The sequence below is a fragment of the Taudactylus pleione genome, unplaced genomic scaffold, assembly GCF_031769625.1.
Source record: "Taudactylus pleione unplaced genomic scaffold, aTauple2 ptg000161l, whole genome shotgun sequence".
Classification (NCBI taxonomy): Eukaryota; Metazoa; Chordata; class Amphibia; order Anura; family Myobatrachidae; genus Taudactylus; species Taudactylus pleione.
In genome coordinates, this window is record NW_028284563.1 from 501,842 (window position 1) to 527,993 (window position 26,152).

At 46.2% G+C, this 26,152-nt stretch overlaps 1 protein-coding gene across 2 annotated transcripts in view; it reads right to left on the minus strand.

The window, feature by feature from the left end:
* Positions 1 to 543: 543 nt before the first annotated feature.
* Positions 544 to 26,152, minus strand: part of C1QTNF2 (C1q and TNF related 2) — a 45,935-nt gene continuing 20,326 nt past the window's right edge. For both annotated transcript variants that reach the window (XM_088475031.1, XM_088475030.1), the window contains exons 2-3: positions 4,613 to 4,870; positions 544 to 2,451 (exon numbers count right to left, since the gene is read on the minus strand). In XM_088475031.1, the coding sequence (XP_088331157.1) occupies positions 1,796 to 2,451; positions 4,613 to 4,862 (906 nt within the window). In that variant the 5' untranslated portion in view covers positions 4,863 to 4,870 and the 3' untranslated portion in view covers positions 544 to 1,795. The remainder of the gene's footprint in view (positions 2,452 to 4,612; positions 4,871 to 26,152) is intronic.

Sequence of the window (26,152 nt, forward strand, 5' to 3'; positions counted from 1 at the left end):
CCTTACTCTTCCCTCCTGTATCTCATCTTTTGTCCTCCTCAGCATGCAAACCCAGTCTCTCATCTCTGTCCCTAATGTCAGTATCTCTTATCTCTGTACCCCTCCCCTCTTTTCCCTGTCACTCTCTCATCTGTTTCTAATCCCCCCTCAACAATTCCCCCTGTCCCCTTTTGTGATTTTTGTTATCGTCTTTCATTGTTTGGGGTATTTCCCCGTGTTCTTTCTCTTACACTTTTTTTTTTTAATCTCAATTCCTCCCATTTCTTTTTGTTCCACTTAAAAAAAAAAAAGAATCTAAAAGAAAAAAACGAAGGAAAAAAAACACAAACAAGAAGGGAACGGTGCACTCACCTTGTTTTGACTGTCTAAATTTTGACTACATCCCGTGAATATATCAATATTCATGTTTAAAAATTCACCCGTGCTGATAATGGTAATGCAAGCTCATGAGGACATAGCTGGACTGATTTATGAGGAACTGGAACTTTTGATCTTGCAGATAATAGTAACATAGTGTATAGCAGTGAGGAGCATACTCCGTACAATTATTTATTAATATTACGTTACAATTAAAAACAGGTCCATCCTGTGTTTCGCACACAATCATCTAGACACTTAGGGGTCAATCCAAGTAGGTGTGAGATCTTCACATTTGCAAGTTAGTGCGGCTGTATGCAGAACTTACAGTACCTCCGGGCTCGCACATTTCTGTTTGCAGCTCCACTACCGCTGGGGAATCAGCCAGAACGTCATCACCGTCTTCAATTTTCAACGATGGGTAAAAACCAAAAAGCTGAAAGAGCCGGAAGGATACATTTTGTCACCTGGTAAGAGACAGTTTCTTCTTTTTTCATGTGGGCATCCTTCATGGTTGAAAAGGGAGAAAGAAACCTTAATAGGTCCATCATATATTTGCCTCAAGTAAGCTTTTATGTAAGCACTTTTCCTGATCCCATCTATGCATATGGGTCAAAGAAACCTTGAAGGGATTCACCTATATTTCTTTTAGGTAACACTAATGTGAGCATTCACATCTATATATTCTCACATTACATGAGGTGTAAATTTTTCCATCTGACACCTGAGGATATCGGTTTGAGGGGTTTCCTATATGGTTTCCGTTCAGAGGTGTCATCTATAAGCAATTTATTTGAATTATTGCTAATACCCAATATTATGTGTTTCATTTGCATGTACTAATGGGATTTCAACACACGTATTGATAAGAAGATTTGGTTACTTCCAAGTTTTTGTCCTTCATTGGAAATTATTTGAACAGTCCATTGGAAAAGTGTCGGCGCAAGGATTGTTTATTGTATTGTTTTTGTTTTTATATGTATTCTACAAGTTAAGGTGACTTGTTTGTACGATATTTCTTTGCTGCCAGCACGGTTGCGCTTTGGTGTGGTCTCTTCTTTTCAATTCTACGAGCATAAATGTTGAGTCTGAGGTGCAATCGCGCTGCGAATTGCTGTGCCATTGCCAACATTTCTATGCCATCCTAAAGGTAAATCTTCCTTCGCACCTATTTGGATTGACCCCTAAGGTGGCTTTACATTGGGGTGAAAAAATCCACTTTCAGTTCATGGAAGGTCCAAAGGTACTTGAACTACAAGAGCGTGGTGGAAGTTGCAGTTTAAAAACATCTGGAGATCCACAGGTATCCTAGACATGCCATATAGATTTGTAAAATGTCATATTATCCTCCTGGTTGTTTTTGTTATTTTTTTATAGGAGGTCAGTGTGAGCATACCTCAAGAGTTCTAGACGTCAATGAATGTCCAATCTACACTTCTCAGCTTACACCTGTTGTCTCCTTGGCCTTGATCTTCTTTCCCTTCATTTCATCTATATACTCTTGCTCAGGGTAGATGAGGAAGCCTGTAAATATACTGTCTGTCCAGTACGGATCATAAAAAAGTCCATTCTGTTCCGAGTAGAAAATCTGCAGCCACACTTCGTCTCCGGCTTTCAAAGGAAGAATGGTGGAGCCCGAGGCGATGTCATGGTTCCCAGTGTTAGCGTCGAATGTCTTTATCCTGTACTGACCGTTGTGAACCAGACCAATGGCCAAGTGTTTGTTGGCCAGCGTGATGTCATACGTGAAGAAATAAATACCCGGTATGCTACATATGTATTTCCCGCTTGACGTATTGTAATGCCTTCCTTCATTCATAAGGACTTTGTCAAATTTGATAGGTAGGCGCTCTTTGGGGTAACTTTTCGTGATGGCGACAGAAAACGCAGACTTTGCCTTTTTTGAGCCGCAGCTGCATGGCCCGGGCAGTCCTATGTCACCTTTCTTTCCTTTTGGCCCCTTAGTTCCTCCTTCTCCTGCCTTACCAGTATCACCGCGAATACCTTTTGGACCTCTTGGCCCAGCTCTTCCTATGGCACCCTGCTTCCCCCTGACACCTTGTTTTCCGGGATTTCCAACTCTGCCAGGCGTACCTATGGAAGAAATATATTCACATGTTGGGCATGTACTTCAATTATATATTTATACTGTAAAGAGGACCATCAAGGGATAACTCAATTATTAGCGGTGTGTGCTGGGCGAACCGTGATGTCCTCCCGCAGCCCTCACACATCGCCAGTGTTCCCGTAGTTGAGCGATCCTTTGCAACTGCACATGCGCAAACAATTGTGAAGACCCCTGTGGCGCATACGTTACCGAGCATACGCAGATAGGTGGAGATGGCTAGTGGTGCACGCAATAGGTCCTTTGTGGGTGCGTTAGGGGAGTATTGAGGGCGTGCCAATGCAATCGGCTGCATACCCAGATGCACAGCCGCAGGCATAGGAGGTCGTAGTCAGACGGAGGAACTGCACCTGCCATGGGGCTGGTGCAAGTTTCGATGGTGCAACCGATGGTGTCATCTAAGGACGCACCAATCAGCTTGTGCGGGTGCTAAAAGTGGGCGTCTCATCCTTGCACATTCGGCTGAACGGATGTACACAAGGGAAGGAGTTTGTAGTGGCATTTGCATAAGACAGGCGACTGGGAATAGACGCTGCTGCGTGCAATCGCAATCGTGCGTGCGGCTCAGAATCAAGCCGGCCCGCTGTATCTCGCTGAACAATGCACATTAGGGCCAGTAGAATTTTGCTTATATAATGATGCTAATTACATTTTCACACACTTTATATAATTTTTTTTACCCTTAGTTACCAAATAGCCTTACTCTAGGGTGTCCAGAGTTAGCTCCCAATTTTTTTTTTTTACATCTCCACTAATTCACTATCAAAGCCGGCATTCGGTGACTGAAATGGCTGCAGATTCTGGTGATGTCACAACGGCCCACGTAAAGTCTTGCAGCTATTTTATCTACTGAAAATAGGGCCTGATTCATTACGGATTGCAACTGCGATTGCAATAGCGATTACACACGCAGTTCAACTGCGATAGTATGCTAATTCATTGCGATCGCTATGCCGCCACAGCACAACATAAGGACGCTCACCTTACCTTACACACATCCATAATACTTAGCAAGACTGCAAAACCATTGGTACAATTGAGTACCATCGCAGCCTCACGCACACTTGTACAAGGTCTGATCTTACTCAGGAATTGCTAACTTCATCATACGCTGTGAGTCACGTACGGCATCGCAGTGGATAAATTATGCACGCCCAAGCAACGATGTCCAAATGCACTGGTGCGCCTGCGTTTCCCTCGACCACGTCCACATCACCACCCACAAATGGTACCTCCTGTGAATCACTCTGCGATGGGTCTGTGCAGTCACTGCCGATCGCAGTGGCCGGTTTGCGCACGCGCACTGCATATGCATGTGCAGAACACAACAGTCGGCAGATTGTGTGCGTATTAGCAACTGCGATTCAAGCTGAATGAGGCCCATTGGCAGGTAACGATGATTGGCACCTGAGATCCATTTCCCCCACTGAGAGCTGCCAAGTCGTTACAGTAACACTGTTTATTAGCGTAAATATTAGCATTGGGACTTCTTTATACAGTATGTAACAGTACAGGCATTTTTACTTGTTTGGTATTCACATTGCATTAAAGTCTGCATTTTTTTCTCTGGTGTGCGCAACTGGGTGGCAACAATGCAGGCCCACGGAACTTGGAGTGCCATGGTAATGTCGTAGGCGTGTATCAAAGCACCATGCTATTCTGAGCCGCGCGTACGGGGAAGGTGAAGCCTGTTTCTGTCGGATCTTTTGCGCCTAGCGTGTGCCAATATCGATGATGACAGTTGCAGCAGCTGGTGTAATATAAATGGGCGGCACAGCTTCCTGCTTGCAGATGCACGAAGCCTTGCATTAGATCTATGGATTTTCTCCTTAGCATAATATAATGAATCTAGACAACCGCAGTTTTACGCAACTTCAGCCACTTCGCGTGCGACTGAGAGTCAGCCCCTTTATTTCTACCCTTGCATGTTCCAAGTTATGGCTGAAATCATATGTGAGTGAATTGACTCTTGTGTCACAGGTGTCACTGTTGAATCTAACGAATTGTATTTCAGCTTACAAAATGGCTGCCCCCACTGTGCAGACAACACAGGTCAGTCAGACTCTGGATGGCAGTTATACCTTACAAGACACACATCGTGTATTCATGGCACAGCTACAGATCAGTTACCTTCTTCCCCTTGTTCCCCTTTATCCCCATCTTTTCCATCTTTCCCATCTTTCCCCGGCAAGCCCATCCGTCCTATGGTGCCAGTAAATCCAGGATGTCCCGGAACCCCTGGCGGTCCCGGGGGGCCGGGTAAGCTGCAGAAAAGCTGAGAGGTGTCTTTGTCATAGTGGGTTTCTCCCTTAGCAGCACTGCTGAGCAGGTTATCAGCGGCACCCTGGACAGCCCAAACTAGGAGCATCAGAGAGATCATCACTGAACCTATTCAGGAAAAATAAATATTTATTATAATAATTGTACAGGCTAAAAAAAAAAAAAATGAAAAGAGAAGGAAAGAAAACAAAACAATACATCACAAAATTAATACAACCTTAATGTGTATGACAAAAAACATTTCCTGTACAAGGCAAACCCAATATGCACAACGTAACTAAGGCTGGGTACACACTGGAGCGACGGGCATTCGTACTGACATCGGAACGAATGCCCGTGAACAGTGATTGTGCGTCCACACTGGACGACTTTAACGAACGACAGAATGGTCACTGTTACATCATTCATTAACAATGCACTAGTCACTAGTGACCGCAGGAGCGCCCAAACACGTATACACACTGAGCGATGTAGGCGATATGTAGTTACTAAATGACATATCGGCCCGACATCAGTTTTGAGGATGCAGCAGCCTGAACCAACTGTAAAATGCAGCGTAAAAATAAAATAAAGTTGCCCAAGATAGGGTGCAAAAAAAAATGTTTTGCACCCCATACAGTTTAGAAAATGTTACACCTTCTGTAACTAATTCAGGCCCTTTGTGTGTTTGAAGATTTTTTTTTTTATTATTATTATTATTATTGCCACATGTATCTCAAAGTCTCCTAGCTTGCATAATTAACTCGAGCGTAAAATCAGACTAAGCCTAGAAGTATTTTAGTAACAAGTATGTCATTTGTTTAATTTAATGAAAGGGATGTTCCTAAAGCAATAGAAGGCTGAACTTTGTTTTGTATTTTTATTTAATATGCATTTTTTTTTAACTAAAAAGTTGCTATTAATATTTTTGAAAAATAACCAACATTGGCTACGATAAAACAAGTAATAAATAACAGACATACATAGCAAGTAATAATACTTGTAATAATAACAGACAATGAAAAAGAGGGGGAGGGGGTAATCAGAGACAATAAAACTACTGAAAAACACGATGGAAAACAAAAAAAAAAAAAATAAGAACTGCTCATGTAAAACAAAGCATGAAGGAAGAGTGAACAGGAATCTGTATCTATACCACAAATCAAGGTAGAGAAAACATTACCTATTGCTGTATCCTGTGACGATTTGGATGTAGAGAAATAGACAAACCATAACCTCCATTTAATCAATGGATAAATAATGGAAGTGGAATACTTAAACCCAAGGGTCTCCATATAATAACTCTTTTGTACATAAACAACAATTTTAGAGAGGGCTGGGGGATCAGGATTTCTCCAATATTGGGCAATAGCCTATCTGGTAGCAATAGGGATGTGGCCAGTTACATATCTACAATGTGATTGGAGGCAGGATGGGTAATGGTGGAGAAAAGACGTTTCAGGACGTAGTGGAAGCGTAATACCTTAGAAATGAGACTAAAGACCTCAATCCAAAGAACCTGAATTTCTGGGCAAGCCCAAAAGGTATGTAAAAGTTTACCAACCTCACCACAATTTCTCCAACAGAGTCAAGAGACATTTGCCAGAACCTATGTATATGTGCTGGGGTGAGATACATCCTATGTATCATCTTAGCGAGCATTTCCGAATGATTAATGCATTTAGACATTCTAAACATATTCTGGAATATCTTCTCCCACTCTTCGTCTGAAGGAGAAATGTGTAGATCCTCTTCCCATTTGGTTTGAACATATAGTTGTCTTTTTCATTAAGGTTCAAACGATATCTATACCACGTTGAGATAGAACCTTTTAAAGAGGGAGAGGACAGTATAGAAAGTACAGAGGGAGGGGGAAGGGCTACACTCATGGGACCTGTTTGTAATGACTGAAGGAAGTGCCGAACATGAAGATATTTATAGAAATTATGAGCAGGAATACTGGTTTGAGATTGTAACTGTGCAAACGACTTGACACCGGTACTTTCTAGTAGGTCAAGACACTTACTCAGCCCTAGGTCTAACCAGGAAGACAAGGAAAGGTCCGGGATAAGTTTAGCCACAGTTTTTAAAGATAAATGAGCTGAGGGCAACCCAAAAGCGCCAGTAATTTTACCCATCCAAGCGTACAAGGTATCACGAGAACTTTTCAAAGCTGTATCTGGTAACAACCTATGTCCAGGATCTAGGCAAAGGTGGTCCTCTAAGGGCAGGAGATCAGTTCGACAAAGCTCAATGTCCGCCCAGGGTTTAGGAAATGTAGTGTTAAACCAATCGGAAAGCTGTGGCTTTAATATGCATTTTAACAATGTAACCCACATAAACAAATAAAATAATTCAACTCACTGAGCAAATGAGTGAAAGTAAAGGTGTAGGCACGTCCCAATATAGTTATAGTGCAGGTAAAACAGGCGTCAAAATCATTGCAACTAAATGTTCCAAACTGTGGAAGACCCTAATCCTAAAGATTAGAAGATAAGTCACTAAAGACAGAGAGAAAAAGAAACAAAAGGGTAGTAGGGAGTAGGGAACAGCAGAAAGATTATGCAGACAGTTCTCTGATTGGATCAACTTATTCAAAAGTAGTAAAAGAAAAATATGAAACATTAATACAATGAAAAGGGTGTACCGAAACAGGCAAGGGGATGGACTTTGTGCTGACATTTATAGGGTCATTTAGATTTGGATGCAATTATGCCAACACCGTATATATATAGACATTTACTTGCTTATTTTTAGGTTGCACTTATCTTCACGTGACCGAATACTAGAATAGATTCCTTGTGGCGCTACAACGTGACTGACAGGCCAGGTGTTCCATCACTACTCAACGGCATACCACGGCTACGCTCTGATTGGTGGCAAGTAGTGGTTACACACCATGTGGGGCAACCTTTCAGTTAAGTACATTGTAGCCAATGACAATGTAGTTGCATACTCGCTACGCTAGGAGCAAGTCTTTGGCATGTATTTTCTTTTTCTAATCAGAAGAAGAATGAAGAGGAGGCTCTATAGATCCCCCGCATTCCCAAGCAGTCTAAGGATACCAGGACAGGTAAAAATGCTTACATCTGTTTTTAAATTATTTGTTGCACCAACGCCCACTAGCAGGGTTGTTGGGAGGAGCCCTAGTGCTTTCATACAAGGCTGTTGTTATTCTAGGGGAAGGGACCTTCATTCCCCTTGATGAACACATACTTGCATACTTTTTTTTTAATCTCCTTTCTGAGAGAAGCTCGGAGAGGAGATACAGGCAGCCACTTCAGAAAACGGGGTGCTCACGTCATTAGGCCACGCCCCCATTGTGGCAAAATGATGGGATTTACATGTTCGCGGGGAGCGCCTAAAATAACAATATTTGCATTATTATAGCCCCGCCCCCTCCATATGAACCACGATTCCCAATATTATCTCACCATCCTTCCCTCTTTATTCGGGGTTGCAGATGACTACCCAAAAATCGTGAGTCTCCCGCAACTTCCAGAAGAATAGGTAAGTATGGATGAACATGTGTGACATTATGAAAGGGGAACCCCATGCCTTAGGTTTTCCAATCATAATGTTAGTGCATTGTTAATGCATATCAAAGTTCTTTGCACAGGGGGACCCCTTGCAAAGCCTTAGCAGGCAGTAAGGATTCATTATATACAGTTGTTATTTAAAAGAGTAAATAGTACATTAATCAGGTCTATATTAATACCCCAAATGTATTAATACACAATATATGCACGTTGTGATATAGCAGTCTAAGATAACCTGCAGAGGATTTCTGAAAGAGTGAAAAATCAGTACAATATACAATAATGTATTCACAGCCTATAAACTGCTTCAGTTCAGATAGATCCCACTGGCAGGTGATCTTACTGTGTTGACTATTTAAATTAGACTGTAAGGAATTGTACATACTATAACATCAAAACATTTCAACACAATCTCGCACTGGCAGTGACTAAATGATAAAAAATAAATAATAATATATATATATTGCACAGTAAAGATCGGTTCTGAGAGAATCCGCAATGTAATTGAGAGGATTATTCTCAATGGAAAAGACAAATAGTGAAAGATGAATCCAATAAAAATTCCAAAGGTTAGGGCAGGCAACATGCAAGCATGGTAAATAATCAAAGCCAAGGTCAAAGTAATAAGCAGTACAAGGAATAAGTAGAGTATAGAGTAGTGAAAACTATCACCTGCAAGAAGGCTAATGATTCCTTGCCTTTTAAACTCCCAAGACCCAATAAATACGCACCCCCACAGAAGTGTACGGTTAAGGAATCTGTGATGATGTCATGTGACTGCTGCAGTGTATAAACCAGCTTCCCGTTCAGTGACAGGCGGCCGAGATGCGGAAGCTGATAGCTCTGTTTTTGAGCCACCGTATTCTAAGCCGTTAGTCTCTTGTCCTGACTAGTGTCATACTTGGGCCTGTAAACTCTAAGCTCTCCCAACTACTGCTCATTATCTTGGTGACAGGATTTTATGTTCCCCGCACTTTTGGTTGAAGCCGCTCAGGTTGCCCTCCTGAATTGCCTCCCATCCCCTGAGAATTTGTAAGAGTCACAATTATTTCTTCCAGTATCCAAATTATTTTTGTGACATTAGCCTCTAATGTCCAAGTGCTGCTATTTCAGCTTTTCTTGCTTTCAGTGCAGCTTTTGCCTGGCTCAAGCCCTCTTCCAGACGGCAGAGACTTGTTTTGTTCCACCAGTTTCATTTTTATTATGAGTTTTCTTTTTCTGGAAATATATGAGGACATTTCATGCTGGATTCCTCTGTCTTGCTAGTTGCCTCCAGCCTGGAGAATTTTTAAATTTCCTGTTGCAAATGCTGCTTTTCTTTCTGTAAGTCGTTAATTAGGCCCCTGTAGCATCAGTGATCATCGTCTGTTTGTAGCTACTCCTATCCCAGCCTTATGTGCACTTTCAGCAGATTTTCTGTGACTGGCTGCAGCCTCTCTCTCTCAGCAACCAATCAGCTTCTAGCTATCATTTTAAACAATGTACTAGATAAATGATATCTAGGATCTAAATGGTTGCCATGGGCAACATCTTTACTGGTCCTTTTTAGAAAGTTTGATACATCTCCCGCTTAAGCTGCTCTTGAACTGTTTTTTTTTTTTTTTTTTTAACCTGCCACCAATTTTCTCACTCTGGCCCTGAATCACTGCTGCGACCACTTTCGCTGTAGTCGTGTCTGCGACTATATGATAACACTAATATTAGCCCCGCCTCCTCCCCCGGTGTACAAGCGTGCCTCTGACTGTGCGAGAACTGAGACGCCCACTTTGAGTGTCTTCAGACGATGTAATACTGCTTTGGTTGCACCTTCAAAACTTGCTGTCTGAGTATGGCCTCCAATGTCAGCAATTAAGGGTCTTCTTTTGAAAAAGTCACTCCACCCTCTTACAGCACACTAGCCAGGGATCTGAATCCGGTCATCCTGTACATCAAGCGCCATCATCCGAGCTACCCCCGAACAGGACCTGAGGACATTGTTATCCGAGTTACACCCGGTGAACAGTGGAGCTCAGCGCGACCCGAGGATGCTCACGGACACAGCACGCTGAAAATCAGCCATGCTGCTGCTTACATACGGAGATAGTGAGTCTGAGGCCCATTTATCAAACTGTATTTGAGGTAATATCCCCGAAAACACCAGTTTTCGGGGGTGGTTCCCACTTGACGTTATTAATCCCCACACAGAACTTTGGGCCTGATTCAGACCCGGTCGCAAGCGCTGAGCACTCGCAACCGGGTCGATGGTGGCCCACAGCGCATGCGCACGACGGAGCCGGCTCCATCGTGCGCATTCGCGAGACCCGGCTAGCAACGGGCACTCTGTCGCTCCAGGTCTCGCACCAAAGGGGGCGAGCTGTCGATGTTTAGTGACAGCTCGTCCCCTTTGGTGGACGGGCCGGGGGGGTGGCTACCCAAACAGAGGCATTCCCATGAGAACGCCTGCCATTTGGGGGCGGCTCCACTGACATCACAAGTGATGTCAGTGGAGAGCTTCCAGCTCTGTTAGAGCCGAAAGCTCTCTGGGGCTTGCGATGGGCGAGACCCTAGCACAAGGGTCTCGTCGCAAGCCCGATGGTCGCGATGGTCTTGACCATCGCGACCATCATCCTGGCCGCTCGCAATAGCTATGGGTGGTCACCCACAGCTATGCGAGCGGCCAAGAGGCCGCTCCAACAAAAAAAAAAGCCTGGCCCTGATTCAGAGCGAGCGCTCTGTCAGAGCGAGCGGCTCTGAATCGGGCCCTCTGTCCACTGAGGCCAGTGTCGTCTGTTGTAGTTTGCCTTGATGTCCCCGCTGTCCAAAAGGCAAAGAAAGCAGGGAAACTTGGTAGAGATGCAGCTGAAGTATCAGAAATGTCTTGGAAAATAAGAACATTTCAAAATGGAGAATTCCAGAAGGAAGCTGGTGTAAGTGTCGATGGTAAATGTGATGGTGCGCCAATGGTGGAGTGTTCAGAACCACCACCGGACTTGCACTGTCCATGGTCATTGTATGCCAGGAAATTGATTTGCATCCAAGCATGCACTGGGTGGCCAAATAGGCATATTTGTGAAATGATGCACTGCACGTTGGCTTATTCTGTGGCCAGTAATACCTCTTTTACACATAGGGCGGGACGTACTAAAGGGTGAAATGTGGTCAATACTCTGAAAACCCCCATATGTACCAAGCTCCAGAAGTAATACATTCAGGAGCTTGGCCCAGTGGGTAATGCCATCTTTAGATGGTGTTGCCCAATAGCAGCAGCCTATGGGTTTCTTTCCGCAATTCCCCCTGAGAGGGGTCCAATTGGATCCCTCCCTGTACCCCCGGCGGCACGCCCCTCCTTCTGCACATGTGCAGGAGGAGGCCAGAGGGACTTGAGGGTCATAAACCTGGCCTCTATTAGGAGAGCTGTCCTTTCCGATTTTCTATGTACATACCGGCGATCTTATCGACAGTACGTACCCAATAAGTGACGGAATATTCACCACTGGGGATGCGATTCTTAGTACATCCCGCCCATAGTGTAAAAACTCAGGTCTTCGCACGCAATCGCACGTTGACCAGGGTTTTTGCTATGTATGAATGCCAATGACCTGAGTCAAAGTCCTTGGTCTACGACCCTGCTCTGTACCAGGGTTGGGTTGAGACCCGACAATTTTCCGGGTCTTAAATCTTAAAGGGATATAACTGAGTATTACAGTCTCAAAATATTATGCTTCACTGCTGAATAGTGTTTGCAGGTTAGAAACACTAACCCAGTGCAAAGAATATTTGGCCTTTGTTATTCCACAGAGAAAATGGGCGGCTTTTTCATCCAAATCAATTGCTTGAATTTGCAGTATTTTTCTAGAAAAAACAAAACAAAAAAATTCTTGCATAAGCTTCATGAACTGGTCATAACTGAAAACATGTTTCCCCTGAGTTCCAGAAGGCAAATTGAAAGCAGAGACACAAACGTTTCCTCGCTGTACAATGTATGGGAGACCTCATGGAGAGTTTATTGAGAAAATGAAATGTTTCATATTTCTACATCTGTACACATGTGCAACAACCTTGCAAAGAATCCCATGACCGGAAATTAATTTTTGCGGAACAATAAACGAACCTTGTCTGAAAATAGTTGCCAAATTTACCAATATCCAGAATGCAAAGCATTCCCGATATTGGCCCCTAGCCTATGAGCTACACCGCGCACTATTAGCCGGCGGAAGGATCCGCTCCTCCCCGGCTATGGTGGATGTGCATGTGCAGTCTACGGGACCACCTTCTGCACTGGCCGGCAGCTCTCTGGAGACATCGCAGGGACAGGCTCCTTTCGGAGCTTGTGTCCCTGCATGTGCTGGATGGTACATGCGGCCGATAGGATCGCTTTTTGCAATGCGATAAAGGGGCGTTACTGGCTTGCCCTGATCGCATTGCAAAAGCGATCATTGATAAATGGGCCCCATGGGGTCATATGTAATAAAAAATCTCTTAAGTCCCGCAATTTTTGTCATTGCAGTGGGGATAATAATTCTTTACATGGAGATCCCTGCTATGTACTCAGGGCCGGCGCTACCACTATGCAAACTTACGCAGCCGCCTAAGAGTGCCGGCCACTGCAGGGCGCTGCTGGATTGATGTGTAGTGTGGACCGTACATAAGTGCAGTCCACACTACACTACTAGTAAGCACACAGGCGCCGGCAGCTGTGTGTTTGTTTTAGCAGCCGAAGAGTCAGACAGACTCTCATCGGCTGCTACGACCACTGCCGGAGCCGGGCTGGAGCTCACTCATGAGCTCCATTTTCCAGCTCCCGCAGTGGGTGATGGGAGAGACGTCATGCAGAGCGAGCGGGCCGGCCCGGGAGGACACCAGACGAAGGAGCAGATGCCAGACGAGGATTAAGGTAAGTGGAGGTTTTTTTTTTTTTGTCCGTGTGTGTGTGTCTGTCTGGCCGGGGCGGGAAGAGGGGGGGGGGACTACTACTACTGCGGGCACTGCACTCTGGTGGGACCACTACTGGGGGCACTGCTAGAGGTACTGCTGGGGCACTTCTGGGGGGGGGGCTGCTACTGGGGGCACTGCTGGGGGGGACTGCACTGGTGGGACCACTACTGGGGGCACTGCATAGGGAAGGATTACTGCTGGGGCGCTGCTGGGGGGGCTACTACTAGGGGCACTGCTACTGGGGGGATTACTACTGGGGGCACTGCTGGGGGGGGAGACTACTACTGGGAGCACTGCATCGGGAGGACCACTACTGAGAGCACTGTATAAGAGGCACTATATTGGGACCACTACTGGGGGCACTGCATAGGTAGGACCACTACTGGGGGCATTGCATAGAGGGGACCACTACAGCCGGCACTACTGGGGGCACTGCATAGGGCGGCTACTACTGGGGGCACTGTATAAGGGCTTGTGTAGCTATCGAGGGTGGGGGTGGGGGGGGAGGCTGATGAAATGCCTAAGGTGCCAAGAAACCTTGCACCAGCCTGTATGTACTAAATGTAACCTCCATCACTGTGAGTTACACCCTGCCCACATCAGAGGAATCTTTCACCTTTTTGATACCATTATCTCTATACCATAAAGACTGCAGTGGGGGAGGTCTAGTACAGTATTGTAAAAGAGAAAGAACTTCCTGATTATTTCTTTTCATTTGATACGTGTTGAGTAAATACATATTAAGGGGGAGTTTTATCAAACCTTCTAAATTTTAGAAAGCAGTGCGCTCCTACACTGTCTCCTCACTGTGCACACATCCCGGGCACTAGGATCCAGAGTCTGCAGCGAGGTCCGACCACGCCAATGCACATGTGACTGCAGCCATCTTTACTGTGAGAGTGATATGGTGGGAGACAGAAGTCCTACTAAGCTCCTATGAGAGACCCGGTTAATTCCTGTATATAAAACTGTTCCAGATCACTGTACCGCTACTCGTTTGCAGCATACACTTATTGGCTGATGAGCTGTATGGAATCCCGCTCCACTCAAGCTCCCCTACATCATTAGCATCCATGTAACAGTGAGTACGGCTGTACCTGCTATCTATCAATAAACCAACACCACTGGTTAAGTAACTGGGCTTTGTTCGAGCCATCCGCTGGTGCATGCCTATATAACACCTGCACATACATAATTTCCAACATTGAGGAGGACAGGGGGAGGGGTTACCGATAACAACCAATCATATTATAGTTACTTATCTAATACAGTCTATAAAATGAGAACTCCGAATTAGAAGGTTTGTTAAGTATCTTAATAAATACCTCAAAAACATGTAGAGTAGGATGTTAGTCACAATGACATAAAATGGTTATTAACTGCTTTTAGGGGGTATCCAATTAATTGCGATCGCCGAAAAATCAGGGACTTTTCGCCGATTATCCCCATTTTTAAACAATGTTTTCTTTCCACTTATCCTATCATTTCGGATGATATAATAGGATATTTCTACCGAAAAGACATAGGATCCATGATAAGCTATGTGACCTACGTGTATTCGCTATTTCAGCGGTGAAAAAACAGCACTTTTTGTGGATTATTTTTTGGTACACATTAGGTCCCAAAAACAAAATCCACGATAAGTGCTGGCGTCGAGCTAACCAATTAGCCCCGCCATGATCCATTAGCAGCGCTACTTTAACGCTGCTATTTGGATACCACCAGATTTCTAGACTGTGCAGTTAAACTTAACATGTCCTCCATTTTGTACACAATCTATTAATGTGTAGCTTTGTTTTTACAAGTTGGGGAAAACTGAATATTTTAAGCAGCAATTCACTCCCAGAATAGTTGTTTCTGACAGTTATTAGGATCTGTGGCTTTCACTGTCTGGAATTAATGTGACATTTTCCATTAGTGATGCCAAGTCTCAAAGCAGAGAGTCTCAGGAGAAATTAAAATGGCCACCTAGAACTTCAAAACGAGCTACAACAAATGTGGACAGCTTGTATACTCCTTTGTGTTAAGGAAATTGTGTCTTCATTTATGACCATACATGTTTTTCACACATCATAAAACTACAAAAGCCAGTTCCTTTAGTCAGACCAGCACCATCTTGGAGTACAAGGCAACTGTGAACAAAAGAAATGACATTAGTAAGGCCTCTGTGTAGACCAGGTTAGCAGGGGCGTATTTATAATGGGTGCAGGGTGTGCGGGGCACATGGGCCCCTGGGTCTAGGGGGGACCCGCAACGCACAACCTGCACCCATAAAACTTACCTCCCGAGAGTCCCACGACGGCTCCATTGTCTGCGTCTGTAAAAACGGCTGGAATATGGTGCCACGGCCATTCTCCCCTCGGTTGCGCATTCGCAGTACAGGGAGAATGCCCGCCGTGGCCATTTTCCTGGTGACCTGTGCATGCGCTATAGACTCTGGGCACACTCTAGTGCCCAGAGTCTATAAGTGCAGCGCTGGCCGCGCACAGCTCAGTGTGCAGCTGGACGGAGAGGAGGGGGCCCGTGTCGGAGACTGCACACGGGCCCCCTCCTCTCTAGAAAAGCCCCTGCAACTTAGGCTATTGTGTTTTTATTAAGCTGATTCTTATTGAATCTGTGTCTTGCTAACAAATTCTTACTTTATCATGCTACAATGATACTTCTTTCACACAGAAAACAAAATTACCGGGTAAAACAGTTTTACCCAGCAATTTGCAGAACCGGCAATTTCGACCCGGGTTGACCCTTTCACACAGAAAAAAACCCAGTGTTGATCAGCAAATTTACGTGTAAAAGTGCTTTACTCGGTAATTTGATTTTCTGTTTGAAAGGGATATAAGCCTAGAACCGGCACACCCACCTGGCACTCAAAAGCCGGGTAAAAGCCGGTATTTCAGTGTGAATGCGGTATATGAAAGGGGTAATGTCAAATTAAGAATATTTTTTTCTTGTGATGCGATTATAATCAACAAGGTCATACAAATATTGCTACATGAGTGGTACAAAAAATATCTTGAACAATGCATTTAAATTGAAAAGATATTGGTTAATATGTCACATGTATATGATTTAATTATTGAATGTTTACAACTTGTTTAATGAAAATATATTTTTTATTTAAATGCATAAAATGTTTGACTTTAGCTTTAGTGATACAATCACTTTCTGGATGATCAGTTTGAACAGATTTCTGGCCGTATTGAATTAGACGTGAAAAACCGTTTTCCACGAAAAAGTATCGCGGATGACGACATTTCGCCAGGCGGAAAGTTTTCGCCGTATTCAATTCCAAATAGTTTTCGGGTATGCGAAAATGCAATGCAATGTAATAGGCAAAAAAGATTCGCCTATGAATAGGTGGTGAAAAAAAGTGCAGAATTGCGATTTTGGTGTGCAAAGGTCGGGAAACCACTCAGCACCCTTCGCCCAAAGCATTACTGTGCAAAAAAAAAAAAGAGAAACCCCCCCAAAAAATAAATTTGAAAATGGGGGTGAAAAAGTGCAAAGTAGGGGTACTTGTAAACTAGCGAAATAGACTTTTGTGGGGGTCTGCAAGTATGGGGGAGGTGTTTTTTTGATTGGAGGTGCTTGCCGAAGGTGTGTTTTTTAAAACTTCACTTTTGCGATTTTAAACCATGCTTGCACCCATTTTCATGCACCCCAAATTTAACAGGACTACTTATTTTCTTTAACAAAAAACTGCTTAATGCTATTCTTCACCACTTGTGCAAAAAACGCTAATTAGAGGCAATTGACAGGACTTTAGTACCCCAAATAGCTTTAGTAGGGCTATTCAGGGACATCTATATTGATCCCCAATGTTACTGCATCTTTTGGGGGGTGTCAGGCTGATTTCCACATTTTTGACAGCACTTTTTGCCTGTTTGAGTTTCGCCGGGACACGTTTTTGCGTCGTGCGCAGGACCCATTCTGCAAGTGTGCAGAATGGGTCCTGCTAAGACGCACACAAGCCCTTGAATGCCTCTGCCTGATTGACAGGCAGAGGCATTTAAGAGGCGGCGCGGGGGCGTTCTGAAAACGGGGCGTGTCTCCCCCTGTTTTCCGAGAGTGGCCAGCCCAGGGACTGCGTGGACTTACGCAGTCTGCTGGGCTTGCAAGCCGGCCAGCCTTAGTAAGCTGAGGCTTACTCAGCTGGCCTGCCACCAGGCGCCATCCACTATCGCGACCATGGACTACCGATGGTCACAATGGTGATCCCAGCCTGCGACCTTTGTCGCAGTGCTGGGATTGCAGATGCAGCAGGAGGTGTCATACACCTCCTGCTGCATTTGCATTATTGCAAGGATCGCAATTGCAAAGCTGCCTGCGTGCAATTGCGATTCTTGCTGAATCAGGCCCTATGTAATAAGGACCTGATTCAGCAAGGATCGCTGATGAGATCACATACGCAGACAGCCGATTGTTGCATACCGCACATGCATATGCATCGCAGTGCACGAATGCCCCACTGCGATCAGGACTGCAATCACAGTGACTACGCCGACCCATTGCAGAGTGATTGACAGGAAATGCCGTTTGAGGGTGGTGGCGGAGGGGTGGTCGGAGAAACGCAGGCGTGCCAGTGGGTTTGAACGTCATTACAGGGGCGTGCATAAATTAGCCACTACGATGGCATACTCAGTGCTCACTGCATACAGGAAAGTTAGCAATTTATAAGTGAGGTCTGACCTGCTGTAAATGTGCGAGGGCTCTGATGTACTTCGATGATGCAATCGCATCAGCTGAATCGGGCCCTAAGCCTTGGAGACAGATAAAGTGGATGGAGATCTTTAGAAGGTTAGAAGTACTAACCAATCAGCTCCTGTCACTTTACAGGCTGTGTTTGAAAAATAACAGGAGCTGCTTGCTTGGTACTTCATCTCCGTCCACTTTATCTCTCTCCAGACTTAGGGCCTGATTCAGACTCGGTCGCAAGCACTGAGTGCTCGCAGCCGGGTCAATGTTGGACCACAGCGCACGCGCACGACGGAGCCGGCTCCGTTATGCGCATGCGCGAGACCCGGCTAGCGACGGGCAATCCGTCGCTCCGGATCTCGCACCAGCTCTGATACAGCCGAAAGCTCTCTGGGGCTTGCGATGAACGAGACCCTACCACAAGGGTCTCGTCGCAAGCCCGTTAGTCGCGATGGTCTTGACCATCGCGACCATCATCCTGGCCGCTCGCTATAGGTGTGGGTGGTCACCCACATCTATGCGAGCGGCCAGGAGGCCGCACAAAAAAAAATAACGCCCAGATTCAGAGTGAGCTCTCAAGACCATCGCGACCATCGGGCTGGCGACGAGACCCTTGTGGTAGGGTCTCGTTGCCACAAGCCCCAGAGAGATTTCGGCTCTAACAGAGCCCAAATCTCTCCCACTGACATCACTCATGATGTCAGTAGGGCCACCCCCAAACGGAGGCGTTCACATTGGAACGCCTCTGTTTGGGCAGCCACTCCCCCAGCCCGCCCACCAAAGGGGGCGAGCTGCCACTCAACATCGTCAGCTCGCCCCCTTTGTTGCGAGACCCGGAGCGGCGGAGTGCCCTTCGCTGTCCGGGTCTCGCGCATGCGCACGACGGAGCCGGCTCCGTCGTACGCATGCGCACTGGCCCACCATCGACCCGGTTGCGAGCGCACAGCGCTTGCGACCGGGTCTGAATCAGGTCCTTAGTACATAGACCCCTTAGACTAGTTATTTTCAACCTTTTTCATCTCGCGGCACACCGAACAGGATTTCCCATGGGAAAAAAACACTCACAAATTGCCCCCCCACAGGAAAAAGAACAGACATAGGCCCTCATTCAGAGCCGCTCGTTAGCGGCAGTACGCTCGTTCCGAGCGATGTTTGCACATCTGCGCATGCGTACGCTTTTTAGTACGCATGCGCGAACCAGTCAGTGCGGCCGAAAATCGTTTGTACGCTATATAGCGAGTGCCTGCTATTTTGAGTGACAGAATGAGGCGTATGTGGGTGGTAACAGGGGAAGGTGCTTGAAAATGGGGAGTGGAGATCCGAACGCAGGCGTGCTTAAAGGTCAAAACGGGCGTTTTATGGGTGTGTATATTTAAAACAGCAGCGTCATTGACCACGTCACTGGGTTATTTTAGAGCCAGAACTGCTCGCAAATTTGTGGTAGCAAACACCAACCACAAGAATAGCGAGCAGTTCATACGCTGGTCGATGTACTCGATTAATCTAATAAATAGCGGACATGACGTATGGTGCGAGCGGCCAGGGGGCGTTTTTAACAAGTAAACGAGCGTATGTTTTGCTCGTTCGTTCAGACTTAGAGGTGTGAACAGACTGCAATGTGCGTACGGATCATTTGAATAGCCACCCCTTGTTTTTAAACGAACGACCGCAAATAGCGAACGGCTCTGAATGAGGGCCATAGTCCCCCACAGAAAAACAAACACACACATTGCCCCCCCACAAAGAAAAATAAAACACAATGGCCACCACAGAACAAAAACAAACACATTGTCCCCACAGAAAAATAATAAAACACAATGGCCCCACAGAAAAATAATAAAACACTATGGAGCCACAGAATAAAATATAAAACAAAATGGTCCTTACAGCAAGAAAACAAACACACACATTTTCCCCCACAGAATAAAAGCTCTAACGGCGCTGACCTCACGGCACACTAGTATGCCACGACACAGTGGTTGAAAAATGCTACCTTAAATGGTAGATCTTTTCATGAATCTTTATGTTTAAGAACCACTATTGTACTGTGTTCTAGTCTGGGATTGTCTTGGTGACTAACGGGCATATTCATCATAATGCCCCATCGGCCCCCCATTACTTTGGTATCCAACTTGTCGCGAGTTGCCATGGTGGATACCAACCATCAGGGATCCATTTTCTCAACTCAGACCATATGTAGGAGCGAGCTCTGAAGATGGTGTCAGCTGTCACTAGAGATGTCCCACACTGCGCCTCTCTGCCCGCTGCTCCGCTCTGACCTGCCTAGCCTCCTCTCTGCCTTGGGCTCAGCCTAGTCACGCCCAACTCCTGTTGCTCTGTCATGCTCCACTCACTGCTTCATCTCGCCTTCTCCCTCCTGCAGCTGTATACTACTATTTACCGGTACCCACTAGGTTCTCCTTCTATCTGGCTAAGGTCAGCCCCATCGCTCTATCAGTGAGAGTTGTTGGAGGGGTGGCACGCACCCCGGCTCCTACTGCATATGCATGGAGGAGAAGGGACGGACCTTAGAGGATTATTATATAGATGTACATTGATAAATCTGTCTGTACCTGTCCTTTTGTAATGTTACTATATGTACCACCCCTATGTATAGTGCTGCATAAACCTTGTGGTGCCATATAATTAATAGATAATTGTGAATCATATACTTTAAATGTAAAGTATCTTTGGCAGCATTGTAATTAAAGTTGTCCATATGAAATAACACTGAGACAGACACAGTACCTTCCTTAGTTTATTCAGGTCCAGTGTTAATGAAGGACAGATAGGGCATTTGTCCAGGGACACACACTTCACAGACCCAAATATCTATATTTTTCCAACAAATCTAGCACTATATTACATCTTCTGTCAAGTAAAAATACATCAGGGGACCCATAGGGCCAGTGCAAGGTTTCTGGGTGTTCTATGCAGCATTTCACCCACTCACCCTGCCAGGACTCATTAACACACACACACACTCACCCTGCCAGGACTCATTAACACACACACACACTCACCCTGCCAGGACTCATTAACACACACACACACACACTAACCCTGCCAGGACTCATTAACACACACACACACACACTCACCCTGCCAGGACTCATTAACACACACACACTAACCCTGCCAGGACTCATTAACACACACACACACACTCACCCTGCCAGGACTCATTAACACGCACAGACACTAACCCTACCAGGACTCATTAACACACACACACACTCACCCTGCCAGGACTCATTAACACACACACACTCACCCTGCCAGGACTCATTAACACACACACACACTAACCCTGCCAGAACTCATTAACACACACACACTCACCCTGCCAGGACTCATTAACAAACACACACACTCACCCTGCCAGGACTCATTAACACACACACACACACTCACCCTGCCAGGACTCATTAACACACACACACACACTAACCCTGCCAGGACTCATTAACACACACACACACACTCACCCTGCCAGGACTCATTAACACACACGCACACTAACCCTGCCAGGACTCATTAACACACACACTCACCCTGCCAGGACTCATTAACACGCACACACACTAACCCTGCCAGGACTCATTAACACACACACACACTCACCCTGCCAGGACTCATTAACACACACACACACTCACCCTGCCAGGACTCATTAACACACACACACACTAACCCTGCCAGAACTCATTAACACACACACACTCTCACCCTGCCAGGACTCATTAACACACACACACACACACACACCCTGCCAGGACTCATTAACACACACACACACTCACCCTGCCAGGACTCATTAACACACACAACTCACCCTGCCAGCACTCATTAACCTCCCACACACACACAAATTGGCAGTACTCATTAACCTACCCACACACACTTACCCTGCCAGGACTCATTAACACACACTCACACATACGCTCACCCTGCCAGCACGCATTAACTTCCCACAAATGCACACTCACCCTGCCAGCACTCATTAAACACCCCCAAAGATGCACTCACCCTGCCAGCACTCATTAACCCCCATACACACACTCACCCTGCCAGAACTCAATAAAACCATACTAACCCTGTCAGCACCAATATATCCCCCTCCACACACACGTAAACACTGTCAGCACTCAACACACACACACACACACAAGCCTCCAACCCCTGATTCTACTGCACTGACAGGTGACAGTGCAGTGCTGGGGGAGTTCCGGAGGCTTGGCCCTGGTTATAAAGAGTCCCAGCCGGAACTTAAAATTTTTATTTGGGGGGAATCAGCAGCGCCCTCCAGTGGCCAGTGACCTTAGGCAGCTGCCTAAAGGGGTAATGGTAGCAACGGCCCTGGGAGCTCAGGGCCTGATTCAGACCCGCTCGCGAGCGCTGAGCACTCGCAAGCGGGTCGATGGTGCCCTAGTGCGCATGCGCACGACGGAGGCTGCTCCGTCATGCGCATGCGCGAGACCCGGTTAGTGATGGTGAGTTTGGTGGGCGTGCCGGGGGCGTGGCTGTCAGATGGAGGCGTTCCCATGGGAACGCCTACCGTCTGGGCCCAGCCACACTGACATCACTAGTGATGTCAGTGGGAGTGATTTTGGCCCTGATAGAGCCAAAATCACTCCAGGGCTTGCGGTCACCGAGACCCTACCGCAGGGTCTCGTCGCTAGCCCGATGGTCGCGATGGTCTTGACCATCGCGACCATCTTTTTGGCCGCTCGCATATGCTGTGGGTGGTCACTCACAGCTATGCGAGCGGCCAGGAGGCCGCTCCAAGTTTAGATAGGAGGGCCCTGATTCAGAGCGAGCGCTCTGGTCAGTGTCTCCGGCTCTGCATCAGGCCCTCAGTTTGATATCTACGTTGGGCTCCATTAAATATTTGACCTCAGTCCATATTATAGCAAATAGTGTAGCGGCAGACCTCTATCTCTATAGACAGCCTGAGGAGTATACAAGTTTATTACTCAGTTTGCACAGATGCCACATCTGTGAAATAACCTCAAGTGTTACAGTTGCCAAAGGGGTAATTTGAGGACACCTATCTTTTAATATTAAAAGGGCAGAAACATTACACAGATATTTTTCTCTAGAAAATGTGGAAAACATATTTTGGCCACAGTTCTGAGCTCAATCTCTCAACAAATAAATCTGTGGATGCGTTACTGCAAATTAGCCTATATCCAACCTGCATAAACTTCTGGTCATCATGTCAGACAATGGACTTATCACCTCTGTGATTTGGGAGTTACAGTGAAAGATCACAAACACTTGTAGCCCTTAATCTAGCACTCACATATACCACAGGTTAAATATCTAGCTGAATCGCACCCATAATACAGTTCTCTCACTCCATACACATGTAAATATGCCAAAACCTATTGGATGAGGTTTTGTACTACACAATACTGAGGCTTTACTACACAATAGCGCACACTCTGCATTTTGATTGTCAAACGAATTAACGCATCCCACACTAATGACCTTCTGGGATACTGGATGCTGTCAGACTACAGTTAGCGCTGGCGGAGTCGAGGTGTGGACCCCTCGGTGTTCACAAAAACTGATGCAAGGTGGGAGGGTCTTCGCTGCCTGTAGCCCATGTGTTGCATCGCTCTAGCTTCCCCCTAGAGGTGAAAGTGTGGGAAAGCAGACATGGGGCCTGATTTAGAGATGGATGCAGTGCTAATGTTTAGGTAGTTGAGCCATGTTCTGCTACTGCGCATGCACGAAAAGTCCAGGAACCCCTTACTGCGCACGCGCGAACCCTAGTGTCCGATGGCATTCAAAATTGCATACAGCATCGCTAACGCTTGATAAGGGGTTTGTGATCCCTGGGCGTATCAGGGTGGAGACTGGGAGGTGACCTAAAGTTACCACATCATGGGCATGTTATGGGAGGTCCCGGGTGTGGGCGTGTTATGGGAGTGTCCGGGAGTGTCTGGGAGAGCTGCTGCATTCCCACTCGCTAATCCACAGCCTCAGAGGCCATGTGTAGTTGGATTACAGGAGAGTAGCCAGAGCAGAGCTAGAGCAGACCCTAGGCTACTGCAAATGTAAACGGTGCGACCGATGTTGCTCCGATGTTGGAGTGTTTACAAGCTTCATTACAATGGCGTGGCAGCAACCAACACCAACCTCCAGAGGAAGGGAAGGAACACAGCTAGGGCCCGCTGCGGCTGTCAGTGACCAGACACCTGGCGCATATGACCCCCGGACCAGCAGCATGATGCAAGCGCAGTGAGGGTGGAGGTCCTGCCACGGCAAGTGTTAAGGCCCTCATTCAGACCCGCTCGCAAGCACTATGCGCTCGCAAGCGGGTTGATGGTGGGGTACTGTGCATGCGCCATACGTGCCGCGCGTGTGCGCAAGCCCCGTAGCGAGAGAGAAATCGCTCCGGGGCTTGCTACAAACGGGGCGGTTATCGATGTTGATCGACAGCTCGTCCCTTTTTGTAGGCGGGGAGGGGGGGTGGCTGGACAAACTGAAGGAACGTCTGCCGTTTGTGGGGGCGGCCCTACTGACATCACTCGTGATGTCAGTAGTGAGCTTCCTGCTCTATTAGAGCCGGAAGCTCACTGGGGCTTGCAGCAGACGAGACCCTACCACAAGGGTCTCGTCGCAAGCCCGATGGCCGTGATAATCGCAACCATCACCTGGCCGCTCGCAAAAGCTGTGGGTGGCCACCCATAGCTTAGCGAGCGGCCAGGAGGTCGGTTTAAAAAAAAAAAAAGCGACCACTCTCATTCAGTACGAGCGCTTGTTTTTTGCGAGCGCTTATGATTGAGGTCCTAAGTCATAACCTGACACACACTAGCAATTAAAGGGTTAACAAAGCCAAACAGTACTTCACTCTAGCAGGCTTATGGATTCGTCAGTGCAACCAGGACAAACGTATAACATTTTAGATGTAATATAGCCAGTGAATAAAGAAATACAGTAATTTTATAAACAATTAATAAAAAATAGCATACAAGATCCATTGCAAAAACAGTATGAAACTAAAAGGAATAAACTGACATAAAATGGAACAATTAGGTAGCATTGTATCATCTGTATGCCAAGGGGATAATAGGGCTGGCCTCTATTTGTCTGAATATCTCCTGATATTGTTATTCAGCAGCCAAACGATCTGCGTCACTGGTAAAGCTCTACTGCTCGCTCCCCCTTGTCACATCCTTGCTAATTGCCCATGACATTACCAAAGTTATCCTGGATTTATGCACAGAAGGACGTGCAGATATCTGGGCTTTTTGGCTCTTTTTAAAGCAATTAATTTTTTTTTTTTGGGGGGGGGAATCATTTGCAGCCAGTAATATTTTTAATATTAATTCTGCAGCTGGACACCTGCCCCCGCAAGTCATAACTCATATTAAAAATATTTTCTATCAGTCAATGTCTGGTGTCTTCCATAAACATCTTATCATAGTAATGAGCCACTGTACAAAATATGATAACTTCTTAGAGATTCTAAAAGAACAAGCAAACAAATCCAATAGTGATACTCCCATGGGTGCAGGGTTTGCAGCTGCTATAGCTCCCATAGGTGAGAACAGTGGGCCTGATTCAGACCCGCTCGCAAGCAGGTCAATGGTGGCCCAGTGCGTACTGCATGTGCGCGAGCCCCGGAGCGAGCGCAAAAAGCACTCGCTCTGTGGCTTACTACAAAAGGGGCGGCTGTCGATGTTGATCGACAGCTCGCCCCGTTTTGTAGGCTTCACAAATGGAGGCGTTATATATATATAGTGAGGATGATGCAGATTTGGCCACACAATTAGCATAACTTATAATTTAAAAGGCTGCATGCAAAAACGGTGTACTGCTTCACATATGCCGAGCCCGAGATTAGTATTTGTCGGCAGCACCTACGTCACATTTGTACCAATATTTGGAACCCAACTTATTTTATGTGCAACAATCGCATTCACTATTAGGCATCAATTAAACTGCCCATTGATATCATCAGCTATTTGCGCCTGCCTACTAACCACCGCCTCCTAATACGGCTTTCCCAGGCATATACGCCTCTTTTTCCTGGTCTGCGTGTGTTCAGTTTCACAAGTGATCAAATCCCTGTCCTGTCCCTTGCCGAAAAATGTATACACAGAAAGGCGTTAGTGGCAGAATCGCGCAGCACTGCATGAGTGAATATGTATGTATGCCCCCCAGGGGCGTTTTAAGAGAGGAGGGGGCCCGTGTGCACTCCTCGTGCGGAGCCCCCTCCTCTCTCCTTGGTGGCTGTCAGCCGACAGAC